The 19,212-nt window shown below is 42.3% G+C and overlaps 1 protein-coding gene across 1 annotated transcript; it reads right to left on the reverse strand.

Moving 5' to 3' along the window:
• Positions 1 to 1,230: 1,230 nt before the first annotated feature.
• LOC113922285 (60S ribosomal protein L12-like) lies at positions 1,231 to 1,730 on the reverse strand. Its single transcript, XM_035729329.1, has 2 exons — positions 1,580 to 1,730; positions 1,231 to 1,385 (listed from the first exon to the last, which is right to left on the reverse strand). The coding sequence occupies exons 1-2, from the start codon at positions 1,728 to 1,730 to the stop codon at positions 1,231 to 1,233; spliced, it is 306 nt and encodes a 101-aa protein (XP_035585222.1).
• Positions 1,731 to 19,212: the final 17,482 nt, after the last annotated feature.

Below are 19,212 nucleotides of genomic sequence, written 5' to 3' on the forward strand. Positions count from 1 at the left end.
AGCAAGAGTTAGACAATGTTTGTCCTGATGCCTATTGGGCCCAACTCTCCTGGGACATCTTTGGTCAAATTCCCCTTCATGAAACAAAGTACAAATGGACCCCTACCAGATGCAAATCAAAACCACAATGAGCTATCACCTCACACCTGTTAGAATGGCTGTCATCAGAAAGACAAGAGATAATAAGTGTTGGGGAGGGTGTGGAGAAAAGGGACCCCTTGTGCACTGTTGGTGGGAATGCAAGCTGGTGCAGCCACTCTGGAAAAAAGTACTGAGGTTCCTCAAGAAGTTGAAAATAGAACTACCACATAAACTAGTAATCCCACTTCTGTGTATAAATCCAAAGGGAAGGAAAACAAGATTTCACAGAGATAATCTGTACTCCCATGTTCACTGCAGCATCACTCATAATGGCTAAGATATGAAGACAACCTAAGTGTCTGTCCATTGACGGATGAATGGCTAAAGTAGATGTTATATATATATTAGCCAGAAAGCAAAACGAAACTTTGCTTCTTTTAATTAAGCATGATTCAGAAATTCCAGGGGACAGAGATACAGAGATCAATCAAGAGGTATTTCTCCAGTTCCTTTAATTCTCTACCTTATGAAGATATTCAGTAATATTGAGGTAATACACTAATTTTAGTCTTCTGTGAGGAGATAATGTTTCCAGGCATCAAAGCAGTTCTGAACGTCCATTGGATTGGTCTTCTTGGCACACACAGAGGGTTTTGCCTGTAACTCTTACCTAAGAGAGATGACTGCTTCAGGCATGCATCAGGGAGCTGCGTGTAACCCTTACTTCATGGACATGACAATCAAAAACATGGCTAGTGACAAGTGCTAGCGAGGATGTAGAGAAATTGGGACCCTCATGCATTGCTGGATGGAATGTAAAATGGTGCAGCTGCCTTGGAAAACTGTTTGTGCCTCAAAACATTAAACATGTAATTACCATATGACCCAGCCGTTCCAATCCTAGATATGCACCCAAAATAATTGAAAACATATGCTCACACCAAAACTTGAGCACAAATGCTCATAGCAGCATTATTCATAGTAGTTAAAAAGAAATAACCCAAGTGTCTCCCAACTGATAGATGAATACACAAGATGTGGTATATACGAGCAATGGATTTCCTCTTTCAGTTAAAAGATAACTTAGGAAATTTTTAAATTTTTTGGTGGTCAAATGATCCTTTATTGAAATGTTTTCCTTCGTAGTTCTTAACTAGTGGGGCATTCCACCGCACCACTGTTGATGTCATCTATGACGTCATGAGGGTGGTGGCCATCAACATTGCTGCCCACAGACTGGGATGTTCCCAGGACCTCTTTAGTGGTTCCAGAGAGTTGTCTGGCTAAAAAGGTCAGTGTCGCATCTGTCGGGCAATATCGACAATCTCATCAAAAGTGATATTTCCACTGTGCTTCATGTTTTTCTGCTTCTTTCTGTCCCTTGGCGTTTTCCTTGAGGGCTTTGATCATCAGGGCAGAGGCAAAGGTCCCACTTCAATCTGGGCCTGTCAGTTCTGAGGGGTCAGTTTCACCGTCATCCTCAGACCCTTCTAATCACCGGTTGCCTTGATGAGGTCACCACCAAACTTTTTTGGAGACAGACCCAGTGGGCCGATCTTCGGGGCCAGGGCAGACGTGGCACCGACTTCAGTTCCAGTGCACCTCAGGTACACGACTTTGATCTCATCAGGGTTGAACTTAGGCGGCATGGCGGAGGTGGCTGGTGTTGGATGAACCCGGATTTGGGGCGGCCCAAGACAGTTGCACCTTCACCTACTCCAAGCCAAAACCCCAAAACTTACATTTTAATTTTAAAATTAATTTCTCTTGCTTTATACTGAGAGAGAACATGAAATAATCTGCTCCATTTATGATGTCCCCAACTTCTGACAAAATATTAAATTATTATAAATATTTCAGGCATACCAAAAATGAAGGCATATCGTTGTGAAGCATGTATAATTTTGAACATATTGATTAAATCAAACATGTTTATTAAATTACTCAGCTCTCTATATTTATGTATTTATCCTGCCTGTCAAAGAGTCAAACATGTTAAAATTTCCCACTACAATTGTGTTTCTGGAATTTTCTTCACGTGTTTCTATTATATTTTGCTCTGAACATAGTGTTTATGGATAAAATCACAGGACTCATCATGGTGCAGTTTATTGATAAAATGGTGGTCTGGAGCCTACTTACTGCTTTTGCCCTACATTATATTTTGTTCAGTATTATTTCTTGCTTTGTTTTTATTTTCATTCCTCTGTATATCTTTGCCTATCTGCTTTCAACTTTTTTTTTTTTTGTCATTTTGGCTTGAGTATGTTTTGTAAACGCATGATTGTATGTATCTGCGTGTGCATGCCTAAGTATGTACTTAACCAGTCTGAGAACTACTGTCTCCGGATAGGAGAATTTAAGAAGTTCAACCCATTTTCATTATTATAAATATACCTGTTACTGTAGCATGTTATACATATGTTTTGTTTTTATTCGTCATTGTTTTCTGAGTTACAACTGATAGACTATGTTTTGTTTTGCTTATAACTTCTTCAATAACTTTTGAAATTATCCATCTACGTTTCTCAAATTCTCAATTGAATAAATCACAAAAAGAATGAGTACATTTAACAGCATAAGCATGAAACCATATGTTCATTGAAAAACATCACAAACTAATGGATAACTAACTGGGAAAGTATTTGCAACAAACATGATGGATACTCGCCCTATAGACGAAATCATGAAAAACTGGGTACAACAGTCAAAATTGTATTTAGCTACAAGAAACAGAAAAACCTACTGTGGTGGCTTCACAGGTGGAGGGACTGTTTTACTCAGGTAACAAGAAATCCTGTAGGAATCAGTCCAGTCTGATCTATTGACTCCAAACCTCACCAATGTCTAAGGCTTAACCCTTACGGCTCACACATTCTTAGCATGTAGCTTTTATCTTTCTGGTTTCAAAATGACTGCTGTATCTCCCGACAGTTCAAGCAGAAAGAAGGCAGAATTTGGAGAATGTGCCAGAAGACTTATTTCTCATGTCAACAAGAGAAGGTGGAAATCAAAATTTAGCTTTTGTCCCCTCCATAGTGGAGTCAAGTAAGGAAGAAACAGGTTGCAAATGGAGACTGGGCCCGCCAAAATGTAGTATCAGCCATAGAGACACAGAAGAGAAACAGACAATGCACAAAATTAAAAAAAATTAAAAGATATAAAAGTCATACAAAAATAATCAACCTCCATCGTAATCAAAGCAGTTTTTGAAAAGCTGGAAGTATTCAAAAACTTTACCCTTTGACCTATCCATTTTTATTCTAGGGCTCAGTCCTAAGGATATAACTATAAACACAGACAAAAATTTATCTTCTAGGCTGCTTATCAGTGTTTCAAAGAACATTTTTTTTTAATTGGATACAATCTGAATATTTGTCTATGCCAGTTAGCTTCTTGTAAGTTGCAAGGAACAGATACATTCTCAGGTTGTCCTTTGTGTTGCAAGAACGTATGCAAAGCAGAGAAAGAACAAAATAATCTCATCAGCCACAGAGCCAGGAACAGGACAGGCAGACCTCAAAGAGCACTAAAAAGCGATTCTGATAATAAGCAGCTCTATTAATCTTGTTATCTTGTCCCTTAAAGAGTCGATGTCTGTTGCTTTCTAAGCAAGGCTCTGCTATTGGGATGACCGAACTTCTCTCCGTTGCTGCCCCTTCTGCTTCCAGTTCTCGTTCCACCGGCATCTAACTCAGTTTTTAGGCCATTAGCTCTCTACAAGCCTCTCTATCTCGTTGGCCTTTGCCTACTCTTGCTGTGCAGTCTTCTGATAGGTTTCTCATTACTAAGGCTCTCTGATTCGGGAGCTATGTGCAGCCAAATTAGTAAAAAGATTGACATTAAACACAGACCCAATCACGCTGCTTACAAAAGTGTTTACTCTGTAAGTAGTGATGCTCTTGAAAGCACCACACGGATTTCAGGCTACTGTCTTAAGGTCTTTTGTAATTTTATTTCAAGTTTTTCCTAAAGAAGCAAGCCATGGTAATTACAGAGCCCTCGGGAAATACAAAAAACATACAAGAGAATGAAATGACCCACAATCCCACAATCCAAAGATGGCAATTAATGACATTTTGGTGTTTTTCTTAAAGCCCTTTGACCTGAGGTAATCCCCCCCCTTTTTCTCCCTAATGTGAGGGGGGCGGATTCTGTTATTTAAATAACCAAAGATTAGAATATTTATGACCAAATATAAAAATGAACTAAATTACGCATTTTTGATTATGTGCAACATGGGACACCCAATATGACCAAAAATAGGGCACCAAACACTTTTAGTATCTTTCCACTTAAAATACAACAACTTCAGGCCTCCAGTCTTGTCTGCTTGTTGCTTTTGCATAATGCTGAGCTGAACCTTACCTTGAAATTGCACATGAAAATGAAGTTTGCCCGGAGAGTTCATGGTGTAAATGGGAAGACTAGGGACATGTTTGACCTATGTAAGGGCTCTCAAGGATGTTTAAACACTTGAACGGCATTCTTAAGTGTTTATATACTCATTAATTACTAGTTTTCAATGACTCTTCATCTGCTCATTAGTTTGTCAAGTAGAGCAAAGAATAGGGAGAGAGGAAGGTAAGTTTACATTCTGAGGCATGCTTCATAATCCCAAACCAAAGCACGCTGTCTAGTGTTTTCTTCACTTGGCTTAATGGTCCAAGTTGTGTCTAGAGTTACTAAATAAATATTTGTTGAGTGAAACCAAACCATTGAATCTTCGAAGTCCCATTCAAAATGAAGAGCATAACTCAAGATTTAACTCTCTCGTCCTCTCCTTTAGGAAGCGCCATCTGGCATCCAACCAAATTTTACATTCCTTGACCACATTTCTCCTAACAAGCATCAGTCTCTTATTCTGGCTTCTCTATAAGTCTTTGTTAGTAGAGTCTAAGCTCCATTATTACTGTATTTTCAATTTATAGCATAATATTTAGCCCCTAACATTTTCTCAGTGGATACATCAATGTGCAGGGTAGTGGTTACATTAAAATTTTTAGATTTCTAAAATTTGAGACCACATTCTTTTATTCTCCATTTCTTTTAGGGCTTGCTATTCTGCTTTTGTGAGGTGGTGATTACCCTAATGATTACGTGAAGTCCTTATACTGGGTGAAGCAAGACACGGAGAAGATCTTACCAGGCAGCTAAAATAGTTCTCAAGGAAAACCATAGAGGTAGATCTGTATGTGTGGGCAAGCTATATCTAAATTTGGAAACTTTGTATGGCACTAAGCAAAACCACATTGTATCAACATTATCAGGTAGAAATCAATTCACGTTGTCACAATTAAGCTAATCTACTTTAATATATTCTGTAAGGCAGACTTATCCTTAATTAGAATACTTTTCAATCTTTTTCATCCTTTTCAAGCGGTAAGGTTTTATTAAGCCAAGAATATAAAATCTTTTTTTAAAATATTTTATTTATTTAATTGACAGAGAGAGACACAGTGAGAGAGGGAACACAAGCAGGGGGAATGGGAGACGGAGAAGCAGGCTTCCTGCCGAGCAGGGAGCCCGATGCGGGGCTCCATCCCAGGACCCCGGGATCATGACCTGAGCCGAAGGCAGACGCTTAACTGACTGAGCCACCCAGGCGCCCCCAGAATATAAATTCTTAACAAGGATCTAACATCTACTAAATATTTTAAAATTCTCTTTCCTTAAATTCTCAATACATTTTATACTTCTTATTTGGCACTTTTCACAGTGACCAGTCAGTGGCATAAAGGGTGTATGTGTTTGTGCCCTCACAAAAGAATGAACACTGGGATGGTAAGAACCCTTTTCTCATTAGTATGGTACCACCTTTATCCTATATTAATACATTTCTCATGAAAGACTCATGGTAATTTTAATCGAACGAAAATAATCTCATTTCTTTGCAGAGAATCACTACATAATCACCCTAGAAAAGGCAATACTATAGGAATAAAAACCAGATGCCAGGGGCTGGCGGAGGGGAGCAGTGGTTGACTACAAAGAGGATTCATGGAGGAATTTTCGGGCTGATAGAACTGTTCTGTACGATACTCGGGTGGATAATGACTCTGAATTTGTCAAAATCCATAGAACTATACATCATAAAGAGTGAACTTCAATGTATACAATTTTTTAAAAGATCCACCAGAGGGGCGCCTGGGTGGCTCAGTCAGTTAAGTGTCTGCCTTCAGTTCAGGTCATGATCCTGGAGTCCTGGGATCGAGCCCCGCGTCAGGCTCCCTGCTCAGTGGGGAATCTCCTTCCCCCCCTCCTTCCCCCTCCGCTCGTGTTCTCTCTCTCTCTCTCAAATAAATAAACAAAATCTCTCAAATAAATAAATAAAATCTTAAAAAAAAATCCACCAGAATGTTAGGGGATCCCAAGATGGTATGCAGACTTTGACAGATGGATCTAACTATATTACAAACGTATGATAGAGCATCAGGAAGGGGTTGGGGGAGAAGGAGCTCATCTAAGTAACTTTAGGAACCACTGTTTGGACTTGGAATTATCAGGTTAAAGACAAAAGATGCTATAAGCAAACACTGTTCTCCAGTTAGTAAAATTGTTTCTCATGGGGTTATGAGTTAACAATTCTGAAACTGTTTTACATGTAAAGTAAGTAATAATGGGCAAACAAGTAAATAGATGATGGATAATGGGGGCCAGGTTTCCCACTATCAGAGAGGGAAGTTATAGATAAGCAAAGGGAAGACAGTAGAAGAAACCCTATGGTACTAGATTAGAGTCAGGGACATGAATATAAACTCATATTTAACTTTAAATACATATATCTCCTATATCTCCATACTTAAATTATGAACATATATAGCATACATCAGTATGAACTCGTATTTAACTTTAAATATATTAAATATCTGAATTAAATACATATTTTATAAATTAAAATTTAGAAATTAAATTATATTTAAATATATTTAAAGTTAAATATGAGTTCATGCTGATGTATGACATATATGATATATATATTCACACAGACGATATAGAAATAGTAATAGTTACATGTATAAACATGGATTGATATATTTTATATACGTTATTTATATCTTATATATATTACATATTATAATAGATATAGAAATAATAGCTGTATCTCTATATATTATAATAGTTATAATACAGAAATAATAGATATGTGTAGAAACACAAGTTAATATATTTTTCATATATTATTTATAATACATTATTTATGTATTATTTTTATGACGTCATAAGACGTCAACTTTATGTACTCATAACTATATGTATTTTATATATCTATATATTCTAGTTCTGTTCCAGAGAACTAGAAACAGTGACACCCAGTATAGGATTGCCAGAGAAAATGCAGGATGCCCAATTAAATTTAAATTTCAGAAAAACTGAATATGCACACATACATAAATCTCTAACTGAGCAAAATATCTGTGGAAGGGTAATGCCAGGGAACTGGAACTGAGGGGCTGGGGACTGAGGGGAAGAAGGTTGCTTTCTGCTACACACCCTTTTACCTAATGCATATGTTTCCTACTCACGAAATAAACAATTCAACAAGCAAAACGTTATAGGTGCCTCAGTAAATAAAGATATTTTCTAAAAATTGGGGGGGGAATAATGTTTTAAACCGTCTCTGCTTTTTAGCGAAATCTTGTATGATTGTTCTGTAAGCCCCAGAGCCCACTGTTCTCTCTGCATGAGTAGGTGTTTTCTGCCCTTCTGCAGACAGCTTGTGGTCTTGGGCAATGTAACCTTTCCTTCCCAGACCTTCTTCCTGGCATAGAGGAAGGGAGACAGGCAGAGGATCTGGATGGGGAGACAGCAGGAGGATGTGCTCCCGGGGATAATGGCCATTTAATCAAAGTCTCCCCTTGAGTTAGAGAAGTGAGACTCTTATTCTCAGCTGTTGACACATGAAAATCCCTTAATTAAACTCAGCCCAGCTACCTGTGCCCATCATCTCAGGCTAGAGACAAGGCAACATCCTTTACATGATGTAGAGGAAACTGTTTTTTAACGGAGGGAATAATTAGCCTGTGCAATTCACTGTCCCAGAATCACATAGAGACAAGGTAGCTTATTATAATTTAAAAAAGAGAAAGAAAAAGAAAAGGCAAGCTTTCAGCACGACCCGGATAAGAAGGGCCTCCACAGTGACAGTGCAAGCCAGGGTGAGGCTTCCCAGGTCTCTAGAGGCATATGGTAATCGTCAGAAAAGAATGCTGAGGTCAAGTGGGATTTCCTCCCACTGAGCAAGCACAAGAAACGGTAGACCAGCAACACCGCGGGGGAAGTGGGAGGGGACCGTGTGCCTCCTGCAGGGCGGGCTACACCAGAGTGGTGAGCCAGAGATATTAGGAGAGAAAGTAAATAGTCCAGCGAAACTTCTTTTTTGGTTCAGCCTGGCCACAACAAAAGGACCTGCCAAGGCTTGGCCAACAGGCTGGGCTAAGAGAGCCGGCTTTCTCTGCTGTCCATGGAACTCCCTGGGGCTGAAGTCCCTGAAAAGGGAAATGGAGTGTCACATCCCGACAGTCCTACGTCCAGCTCAGCAGACGTGGAGCACGGACCAAGCTTTCCTCCCCTTGTAGGGACCACCGCCCTCCTCAGGAGAGACTTCTATGTAGAGGACAGTGCCCTTCGTTTGATATGAAAGTTACAGTAGGGCTGACGAACAGAACCCTTGACGCCTTTACTCCAGTTCTGTTTCCTGAACTGCAGGAAGTCATGTAGAAAGATGTCAACTTTATCAAGCCTTGTGGGGGAAAATATAGGTATTCATCTCCATGTTCATGTTCCTCTTCTTTGCTCTCGCCTTTTTTTTTTTTTAAAGATTTTTATTTATTTATTTATTTGAGACAGAATGAGAGAGAGAGAGCACATGAGAGGGGGGAGGGTCAGAGGGAGAAGCAGACTCTCCGCCAAGCAGGGAGCCTGATGCGGGACTCGATCCAGGGACTCCTGGATCATGACCTGAGCCAAAGGCAGTCGCTTAACCAACTGAGCCACACAGGCGCCCTTTTTTTTTTTTTTTTTTTAAGATTTCATTTATTTATTTGACATGGAGGGAGAGAAAGAGGGAGAGAGCAAGCACAAGCAAGGGAACGGCAGGCAGGGGGGAAGCAGGCTCCCCGCTGAGCTGGGAGACCCATGCGGGGCTCGATCCCAGGACCCTGGGGTCATGACCCGAGCCGAAGGCAGATGCTTCACCGACTGAGCCACCCAGGCGCCCCTCTTCTTTGCTTTCTTATGTGAAGGGAGAACTTCCTCACCAAGTACTCAGATCTCACTTCCTCAACGAGTGCTCAGATCTCACCGCCTTGGTAAGGATCGGCTGGAACTTGGCATCCTGCACTTGTGTGTGGGCAAGAAGAAAAACACTTAAAAACCCCTCGCCTCATGTAGCTCAGAGAATGCACTGCCTGCACCATCCCTTTCAAACAACACAAACACCACCAACAAAACCAGGTCTTTGATACTGCGGGGAGCTTCAGCCACAGATACCCTTTCTTCCTCTGGTTTGTGTTGCGGAGAATGGAGGATTGCCCCTTAGCAATTGTATTGCTTTCCTCTTGTTGCTATTTGTCAATGCTTTTATACGATTTCGTTTCTCATGTGCTGCTAGCTGGCAAGGTTACGTAGCACTGCGCTATTGGTAACAAGCCACCGCGTCTGCTCCTGTGCAGCCCGAGATTCTTCTTTGCTGAGGGAAAAGGAATAATAATTGTGAAAAGGGGTACGACAAAGAGAACAGCTCTAACACGGTGGGGGGAAATGTTCCATAGCTTCATGATGACTCACCTGTGAGGTCTCTACCTTCTGTGTTAAGGCTTAAGTAATCAATCACCTCCTCCACATCAGTGGATTGGCAAGAAGCCTTGAAATCAAGAGACTTTGGTTGGAATTCTAACTTTGGCACTTGTATTCTTAGTACAAATTACTTAATATCTCTAAAATTTCATGTCATCATTTATAAAATGGCATTAAAAATGGCTCTTGACAGGGGCACCTGGGTGGCTCCGTAGGTTAGGCGTCTGCCTTCCACTCAGGTCATGATCCCGGGGTCCAGGCTACTTGCTCGGCGGGGAGTCTGCTTCTCCCTCTCCTTTTGCCCCTCCCCACCCCTGTTTGTGCGCTCTCATGCTCTCTCTCTCTCTCTCTCTCTCTCAAATAAATAAAATGGCTATCAACAAAGATGTTGTGAGGAATAAATAAAGGAATTAAAATTCCTGCCAAGACCATTTTTTCACTAAGTGCTTGTTGAGTCTGAATGATATTGCCCCTGAGTCTTAGCCTTATCCTTTTCCAAGTACCTAGATTTGTTCCTGTCACAGACAGTTTTTGACTGTTACAGGTTTGCAGTGGAAGGGAATACCCCACAGAGATGCCGAAGTAAGTTTACAAAGGGTTTTGAAATATTCAGCAGGAAAGGTCAGTGGTAGAAGTAAAGGATTATTCGGGGAGGAGCTGGTATGTCACTCCTCATGTGTGTGACTTGTAAACACTTAGTAAGGAATCAGTTACACTATGGGCATTTGATACTTCTGTGTTCAACAAGTGTTAGTGGAATTAATTTATTAGCATACAAAAAGGACACAAGGTCAGTCGTTTTTCTATCTGCTTATAGCTTGATAGTTTTTAAATTCTTATGCGAAAAAATAAATTCTTCTCCATTTTAAGAAATCTCATAGAAATTTTATTTTCAAATCCTAAAAAAATTATTCCTCTCCAACATCCTTGAATACCTTTGACAGTCTAGATTAACATCCCCTTTCTCTCAAAACAATATTCATTTGAACATATTTGGCTAAAAACATGTGGAACTCCTAAGTAAGTTTCCCTTCAGATAATACAGAAAATCATAGAGTTTGCAAACTCTGTGTTAAAGACTCTTGGGCTTTGGTAAAGAGGAGAATAAAAAATGTGTGTAACTTTCACTTTGGCCTGACTTCCTGTGATCCCTAGTTTCCTGGCCCAGATGTTAAAGACACAAATGCCATTGTCTATGGGGACAACGTCTCAGGTTGTTTCTGCCCTATTGCATCAAGCACAGGATCATCTTCACCAACCCATGCTTTCCGGGCTTCCGGCCGCAGCAAGGCCGGTCCTTGCGATGCCCAAAGCCGCACATGGGCTCGTGGGCTCCATCTAGTGTTCACTACTCAAATAATCCAGGACTCAGAATGTTTTCTAGGTGGGTCATATGACGTTTGATCCAACCTTTGTTTTGACCTATGGGGAAATCTAGACCTAAGGAAGTGAAGCAAAGCATGCTTGGCACATAGCTGGTTAGTGGTAGAACTGAAGCTACACCTCCAAGCCCGCTTTCTCAGCTACGTTCACTGTATTCCCACTCCCACCTGCCCCTCCTCCTCTGATTTTACCCAGGTACGCCCTGTACAAAGCAGTTGGACAATGTGTTCCTCTCCAGGAATGTAAACATCTTGACATTCAATTCTAATGTAAAAATAAGCAGGACACATAAAAAAGAACATTTGAAATGATTATAGATATAGCAATAGAAAAAGTTGTATACTTTCACTGGATGTATGTAAAGGTTAGTATGCTTTTTTTTAATTTTTAAATTTTTTTAGAGGGGGGGGTGCGGTGAGGGACAGGGGGAGAGAATCCCAAGCTGTGGAGCTAGATGTAGAGCTCGATCTCATGAGCCCGAGATCGTGACCTGAGCCAAAATCAAGGGTTGGATACTTAACCAACGGAGGCACCCAGATGCCTCAGGTTAGTATGCTTTAAAATTCAACAGTAAGCTTTGTTGAATTAATGAAAGGCACAGCAGACTTCGGTGTAGGAAGAGTCAGTGGAGGAGATGGAAACCCATTATCTTCTCAAATATGAAGGAGTAGATAAGAGGGAGGAAGTTCCTAGGATGGGACGTTTCAGGAATATGGAATATGGAAATGACAAAAAAGCATTCATATGATAAAGAGGGTGGTTGGAGCCCCTAGGCAGATATCAGGAATTTTTAAAATATTTTTTTCTATTATCTTACTTACTGATAGATTGTTAAAGGGACTGTATAAGTTTTGACATATATTTACACCAAGAAAGCCATTGCCACGGTGGAGATAATGAATATATCCATCACCCCCCAAAGTTTCCTGACGCGCTTGGTAATCCTAACTCTTCCCTCTGGCCCCTCCCTGCTCAGTCAGTGATCTGCGTTCTGTCACTATAGATGAGTTTGCATTTTGTAGAATATTAATACATTTGGAAGTTTTATTTTAAAACAACTTCAAACTGAGAAAAATTGTAAGAATAGCATAAGAACCATTCTTCATCAATTGTTAACATTTCCCACATTTGTCTTATCATTCTGTCTGTATACTTATGCATATTATTGTTATTATTTTTTTTTCTGAACCAGTTGAGAGCAGGGCAGACATGATGTGCCATTACCTTTTATTACTTATAAACAAGGGCACTTATATAACCAGAGTGAAACCATCAAGATCAGGAAATGAATATTGCTGTAATGTTGCCCTCTGCCAATACACCCATGGACCCCTTTCAAATTTCAAAAGGCATTTCAGTAATGCTCTTTATAATTTCAGAACCCAACCCAGGATCACGTGTTGTATTTAATCATTATGTCTTTTTTTACTCTCCCTCAATCTGGAACATTTCCTCATTCTTTCCTGGTTTTTTACAACTTTGACTTTTTTTTTTTTTTAAGACAACAGGCTAATTACTCTGTAGCATGCCCCTCACTTTGGGTTTGTCTGATGTTCTCTCATTATTAGATTCCAGTAATGCTGTGTTGGCAGGAATTTCATGGAAGGGATGCCGTGTTTTCTCAGTTTATCAGAATAACTTAATGTGGGTTTTTTCTTGTTACTGATAATGTTATATTTTATCATTTGATGCTGATGGTGTTGACTAAGTTTGTCCACTTTAGTTAATTAGTTAAGTATTTTGTACTCATTACTTAATAAGTAGGTAAATATTTTGGGGAACTCTTTTGAGACTATGTCCATATCCTCATTAAATGTTCACATGCTGGTTTTAGCATCTAAGGATTCTATCTAAATTAGTTATTACTGTGATGGTTTCAAGTAATGATTTTCTAATTCCATCATCCCTTCTATATTTATTAATTGGCCTTCTACCATAAAGTAGAGCTTTCTCTTTTTCCTCACATTTATTAGTATTATTTATATCCGTATGAACTCATGAATTTTGATTTTTTCAGTGGAATATAATCAGTTAGTGTCATTATTAATTTTGATGCTCAGACCATCCCAGATTTGGCCAGAGGGAGCCCCGTTATGCTGGATCCTGTGCCCTTGAAGCATGTCCTCCTACTTCTCTGAGTGCTTCTTTACTTCCTGGCACATAATTTCCAGACTCATCTTGTTCTTTTCCTGTCTTAGCCTTGGAATCAGACGTTTCTCCAAGAAGGCAGAAACTGAGATTTGGGTGCCAGGATGCTCATGGCAACCGGGGCGCCATTGCTTCTCAACCCTTCTAAGTGCGCATGAATAGGACATACAACACATCTATACACGGATATCTATTTCTATATAATCTCTCTCTCTCTTTTTTATTTTTTAATTTTTTTAGAGAGAGAGAGAGAGTGTGAATGGGGGAGGGGAGGGGGCAGGGAAAGGGAAGAAGGAGAGGAAGAATCATAAGCAGGCTCCACATCCAGCATGGAGCCCAACTCGGGGCTCGATCTCGTGGTCCTGAGACTGTGACCTGAGCCGAAATCAAGACTCAGATGCTTCACTGACTGAGCCACCCAGGCACCCCAACATCTCTCTCTCTGTCCCCCCATCTACCTCGCCATCACATTATCTATCTTAAAAAAACCATGACTGCAGGCCAATACCTCTAATTCCAGTCCCAATCCCACAGTTTCTCCTTTCCACGCACGTGACGCGTTTCTCCAGCAGTGGGAAACTGCTCTGGACTGTCCTCTGCCTCTTTACTCACTTGCTTAATCCTCTTACATGAAACCAATCTCCTAGCTGTGCCAGTCCTGCTCTGCAACCCAGCTCTGAAAATGGGAAGGTGAAACAGGAAATGATTTCTCTCTTCTCCTTCCCCATTCTCTACATGCACAGTATTTAATTTTCTCTTTTAAATATTGCCCCAATCCGTTCTCTCCCCTCCGCTCTACCCCCACCGCCTGAGTTCAAGCCTTTGACAGGTACTGCTTCTCCTGGTCTGGCCTCCCAAAGTGGCCCAGACGATCTTTTGGAACACAATGTGACCCACTATTCCTCTCCTTTAAACTCTCCAACGACTCCCTATTGCCCACGGAGTTAAGTGAAGTTCTCCTAACCTGCCATGACCCAGCCCCGGTCTGCACCTCCTTTGTCATCTCTGCCTCTCCCTCCCTTGTACCTTCAGTAGAAATAAATTTGTGCAGTTGTCTGCATATACCACGCTCGGTCACTACCATTTCTGCATCAGGCTCCTGCGATTCAGCATCTTCTGCTCCCGGACTTGCCTTTTCAAACCCTGCTTAGGGGTTTCTGCCTCCAAGAAGCTTCTCTTGACACCCTTTCTCAACAGTTAATTGCTCCTTTCTGCTACTCCTATTCCTTGTATACACAGTTATGACTGCCCATGTCCCTCCCCACTATATGTATTTGCTCACATGGCTGTCTCAGTCCAGGGGGCAGGAAGAGACTCATGTGCTATTGTAGTTCTAAGATCTAGCCTAGTTTCTGCCATGAGCTGGATACTTAATAGATGACATGGCGAAGGAGAACTTAGGGGTATGGTGCTTTCTTGGCTTGCCGGATGCATGACTCCAATCTCTGCCTCTGTTGTCACAGGTCCTCCTCGTGTGTGTCTGTGTCTCTCTCCTTGGAAAGACACCAGTCATATTGGATTTAAGGCCCACCTTAGTCCAGTGAGACCTCATCTTAACTTGATTATCTGTCAGGACCCCATTTCCAAATTAAGTCACAGTCACAGGTTCTAGGGGGACGTGAAGTCTGGGAGGACACTATTCACCCCAGTACACATAGCTTTCACTGGGGGCAGTGGGGAGCACCCCCTCATTCAGGACACATGTCACATGTCAGGCCTACCCTGGTCATGGGGAACGTCACCGCCTTCACTGTTACTCCCTAGCTTCTCACCCAGAAAAGAATACTTGCAGAAACAGTTGTTGAGAATCCCTGGTCAAGGACGTCACACTAGCATAAACTACTAAAAGAAGTTTCCCTCGGGGACGCCTGGGTGGCTCAGTCGGTTAAGCGGCTGCCTTCGGCCCAGGTCATGATCCCAGGGTCCTGGGATCGAGTTCCACATCAGGCTCCTTGCTCAGCAGGGAACCTGCTTCTCCCTCTCTCTCCCTCTGCTTGTGTTCTCTCTGTCAAATAAATAAAATCTTAAAAAAAAAAAGTTTCCTTCGAAGAAGGAGCGTGTAGAGATCTGGCAACGAATGTTTCAGGAGCAGCTCAGTAAGAGGCGGATTAGACCATGGCTATACACAATGTAGCAACAGTGAGCCCAGAGGAGAGGCTCTTTAGGCAACTGGATAAAGTAATATTCTTAAAGAATTTGTTCAGAGACCAGGATTGAATTCAGTTGTTACCTACTTCACCAGCCAGCCTGCCCCCTGAGATCTGAAGTCATAGGAAACATGATGAACTGAAATCAGCAGGGATTCTCCCTCAGCCCCGCACAGAGTCCCATGACCAAGAGATTGGTCCAGATGAATCCTCTCAGGGTGTTTTTGTCTCCTGTGGGCACTTTTACCCCTAAATCCCAGATCATGGCTTCTAGTATCTAGGCTGCAGAGATCTGTTACTGACTAGCAGAAGGCTGTAAAGGACAATGCGGGGGTGAGGGGTGGGGTGGTTGGCGGTCAGGGTTTACTGAATTCCGCTGCTCGGCCTGTACCCACTCCTCAAACCTCTACCCACCGCCCCCAACCTGGCATCTGCCCAGGAGCATACTGTCCCCTGCCACTTACTGCTGCCATGAATCCAGGAAACGGGGGTGGTGGATGCCTCCTGGTTTCTCATTGAGAATGTGGAAAGTGATGCTGCAGGGGTCAAATGTAGAGAACCCTCTAAACCGTTTGAGAAGCTGCATTCCCAAGGCATTTGCCAAATGGATTTCAGCAGGAGCAGTAACAGTAACAGCAGCTGTGGTTCCTCAGAAAAATCCAAAGCAGTGTTAGTCTGTCCAATACTAACGCCACTGTCCCATGAATACCTTTCCAAAGAAGGCCGGAGGCAGGTGGCTCCCCGCCAAGGGCGCCGAGCTGCAGGGAAGGGAAGAGTGGGAAGCTAATCAAGGGTCATGCTGTTTCCTGTACTAAGGGAGTTGTGTGGTCTCCGTGGGGCACTAGGAAGCCTTGGGTGGCACCGCTTAATCTTAGGTCTTGCTCATCATTGACTTAATGCTAGCTTTATTCACTTCATTATACGTTTATTGTGTTTTTACTGTGTTCTGGACCCTGTGCTTAATCACGGAGGGCTCACAGAGAGCAGTTAGGCTGCCCTTGTCCTGAAAACGCTCACAGCCCGCCACGTGGTTGGGATCAAGGCGGGCTGAGCACCCACTAGACACACGGCGTGGGCACGTGGGAAACAGAGAAGCAGAGAAACAAAGTTCGTTTTGTTTTAAAAAATGGTATGCTTCCCTACCAAAACATACAGTCTTCTCTCTCTCTTTTTTTTTTAAGATTTTATTTATTTATTCAACAGAGAGAGACGCATCGAGAGAGGGAACACAAGCAGGGGGGTGGAGAGGGAGAAGCAGGTTTCCCACGGAGGAGGGAGCCCCATGCAGGTCTCGATCCCAGGACCCCGGGATCATGACCTGAGCCGAAGGCAGTCACTTAACCAACTGAGACACCCAGGCGCCCCGCATACAGTCTTTTAATTGTAGAAATTACGAATATTATTGTTTAATATTTAGGACGAATTGTTGAATTTGTAGGTTTTAAACAGGTCCGGTAATGGGTGTGAAAAATCTGTACATAATTAACTCTAATACAAGACAGAATGTGATCAATACCATAAGGGAGTGCCAAAGTGCCGAAGTATTGAGAGACAGAGGGACTCCAAAAAGTCTTAATGGAGGAGGTGCTGACGGAAGTGGCCTTTGATGGACAGGTAGAAGGGGTTGGAGCATGTGGTCTCTAAATTCATTCAAACTCTTTCCCACTGATTTGCTGTGTAGTGGCAGGTGGAATGGGGAGGACGCTCCAGGCAAAGGGACTATTTGGGGAGCAGAGAGGCATGCTGTGGGGACCGAGTTTTCCTTTATGCTTAGAGAAGGCACACGGCAGGTCAAGGGTCTCAGGGTCCAGGTTGGTCTAGTTCGGTTGCAGCAGGACGGGTTCTTCGTGGACCTCCTTTCCTCTTTTCAATCTCAGGTGCTGTTTCCAACAGGAAAGTCTGGAGAGACTGCTTTCCTTTCCAAAGGGCAAGGTGAAGGCTGGCGTGGTCCACCTGTACCTGGCCCTGTTAAAGTAGAGAGAGACCCCTGTACGGCTTTCTTGTTTGATGTGCTGAGCACTCAGCTCCACTGTCCGTGTTCCTAGACAGCTTCTGTGTACTCAGAGCTGACCTTTAGAGGATGACATTTGAGCATGCGGAGCCGAGCTTCCTGTGCAAAGTACGACAAGTTTGTGATGGTGTCCAGAGCTGCAGACATTCTTATTTGTCTGTGAGCTGCATGACTAATGTGCTTGGCCTCGTTAAGAATGAAGTGGAAATAAATAAAATCTTAAAAAAAAAAAAAATGAAGTGGGCACATGAGAACGTTTTCAAGGGCATCAATTGGTGCTGTGTGGACAGAGGAGAGCCACTGTGAAAATATCCCAAAGCTTCTTCCTGGTGCATGGTAGACTCAAAGTGTGCTCTTGTCTGGGGCGCCTGGCTGGCTCCCTCAGAAGAGCTTGTGACTCTTTTTTTTTAAAGATTTAAGTTATTTATTTGACAGAGAGAGACACAGCGCGAGCAGGAACACAAACAGGGGGAGCAGGGGAGGGAGAAGCAGGCTTCCTGCTGAGCAGGGAGCCCGATGTGGGGCTCGATCCCAGGACCTTGGGACCATGACCTGAGCTGAAGGCAGAGGCTTAACGACTGAACCACCCAGGCGCCCCGAGCTTGTGACTCTTTTTTTCTTTTTAATTTTGTATTGTTATGTTAATCACCAAATATTACATCATTAGTTTTTAATGTAGTGTTCCATGATTCATTGTTTATGCATAATACCCAGTGCTCCACGCAGAACGTGCCCTCCTTAATACCCATCACCAGGCTAACCCAGCCCCCCACCCCCCTGGAGCTTGTGACTCTTGATCTCAGAGTCATGAGTTCGAGTCCTGTGTTGGGTCTAGAGATTACTTATATAAAGACAACTTAAACACACACACGTGCGCGCACACACACACACACACACACACACACACACACACACACAAAGGTTGCCCTTGTCCTCATCATTTTATGCATCGTGGTGCAGATCCACACCCCCGGGTCCAGCTCCCGATGTGGTGCTGCTCTCCTCTCTTCTGGAGAATCCCTGTCTTTCCCTTTGTGCCCTTACGTGTTATTGAAACTCTCATGTGCATTTTATTCACAAGGTTATGATGGCTTCTTCCCATCCAAATTTATTTCCTCCTTGATCTCATTCCTTCTGCCCTATTTCCGTTAAGGGTGAAAGCCAATATCATCTACATAAGGAAATTTATATTTACTGGAAGCGTTCATTTCTTTTTTTTTTTAAGATTTTATTTATTTATTTGTCAGAGAGAGAGAGAGAGTGAGCCCAAGCAGGGGGACAGTCAGGCAGAGGGAGAAGCAGTCTCCCTGCTGAGCAAGGAGCCCGATGTGGGACTTGATCCCAGGACCCTGGGATCATGAGCTGAGCTGAAGGCAGATGTTAACCAACAGAGCCGCCCCTTGAAGAGTTCGGTTCTAGGAGTCATGTGCCCAGCTGACAGACATTCTGGGTAGTCACAGGAAAGGAGGGAGGTATGCATAAACATACCGTAACAAACTCAACATTGCAGTTTAAAGATGAAGATGGTTTGCGTTACTTTTTAAGGAGTTCAAAGATAAAACATTTGCAAATTTAAAACATACTTAAACATGTATTCCTCTTGGGGACTTGGAAACAGAGTTTTGCAAAATAACTCTGGCTGCC

This window comes from Zalophus californianus, chromosome 9, assembly GCF_009762305.2.
Source record: "Zalophus californianus isolate mZalCal1 chromosome 9, mZalCal1.pri.v2, whole genome shotgun sequence".
NCBI lineage: Eukaryota > Metazoa > Chordata > Mammalia > Carnivora > Otariidae > Zalophus > Zalophus californianus.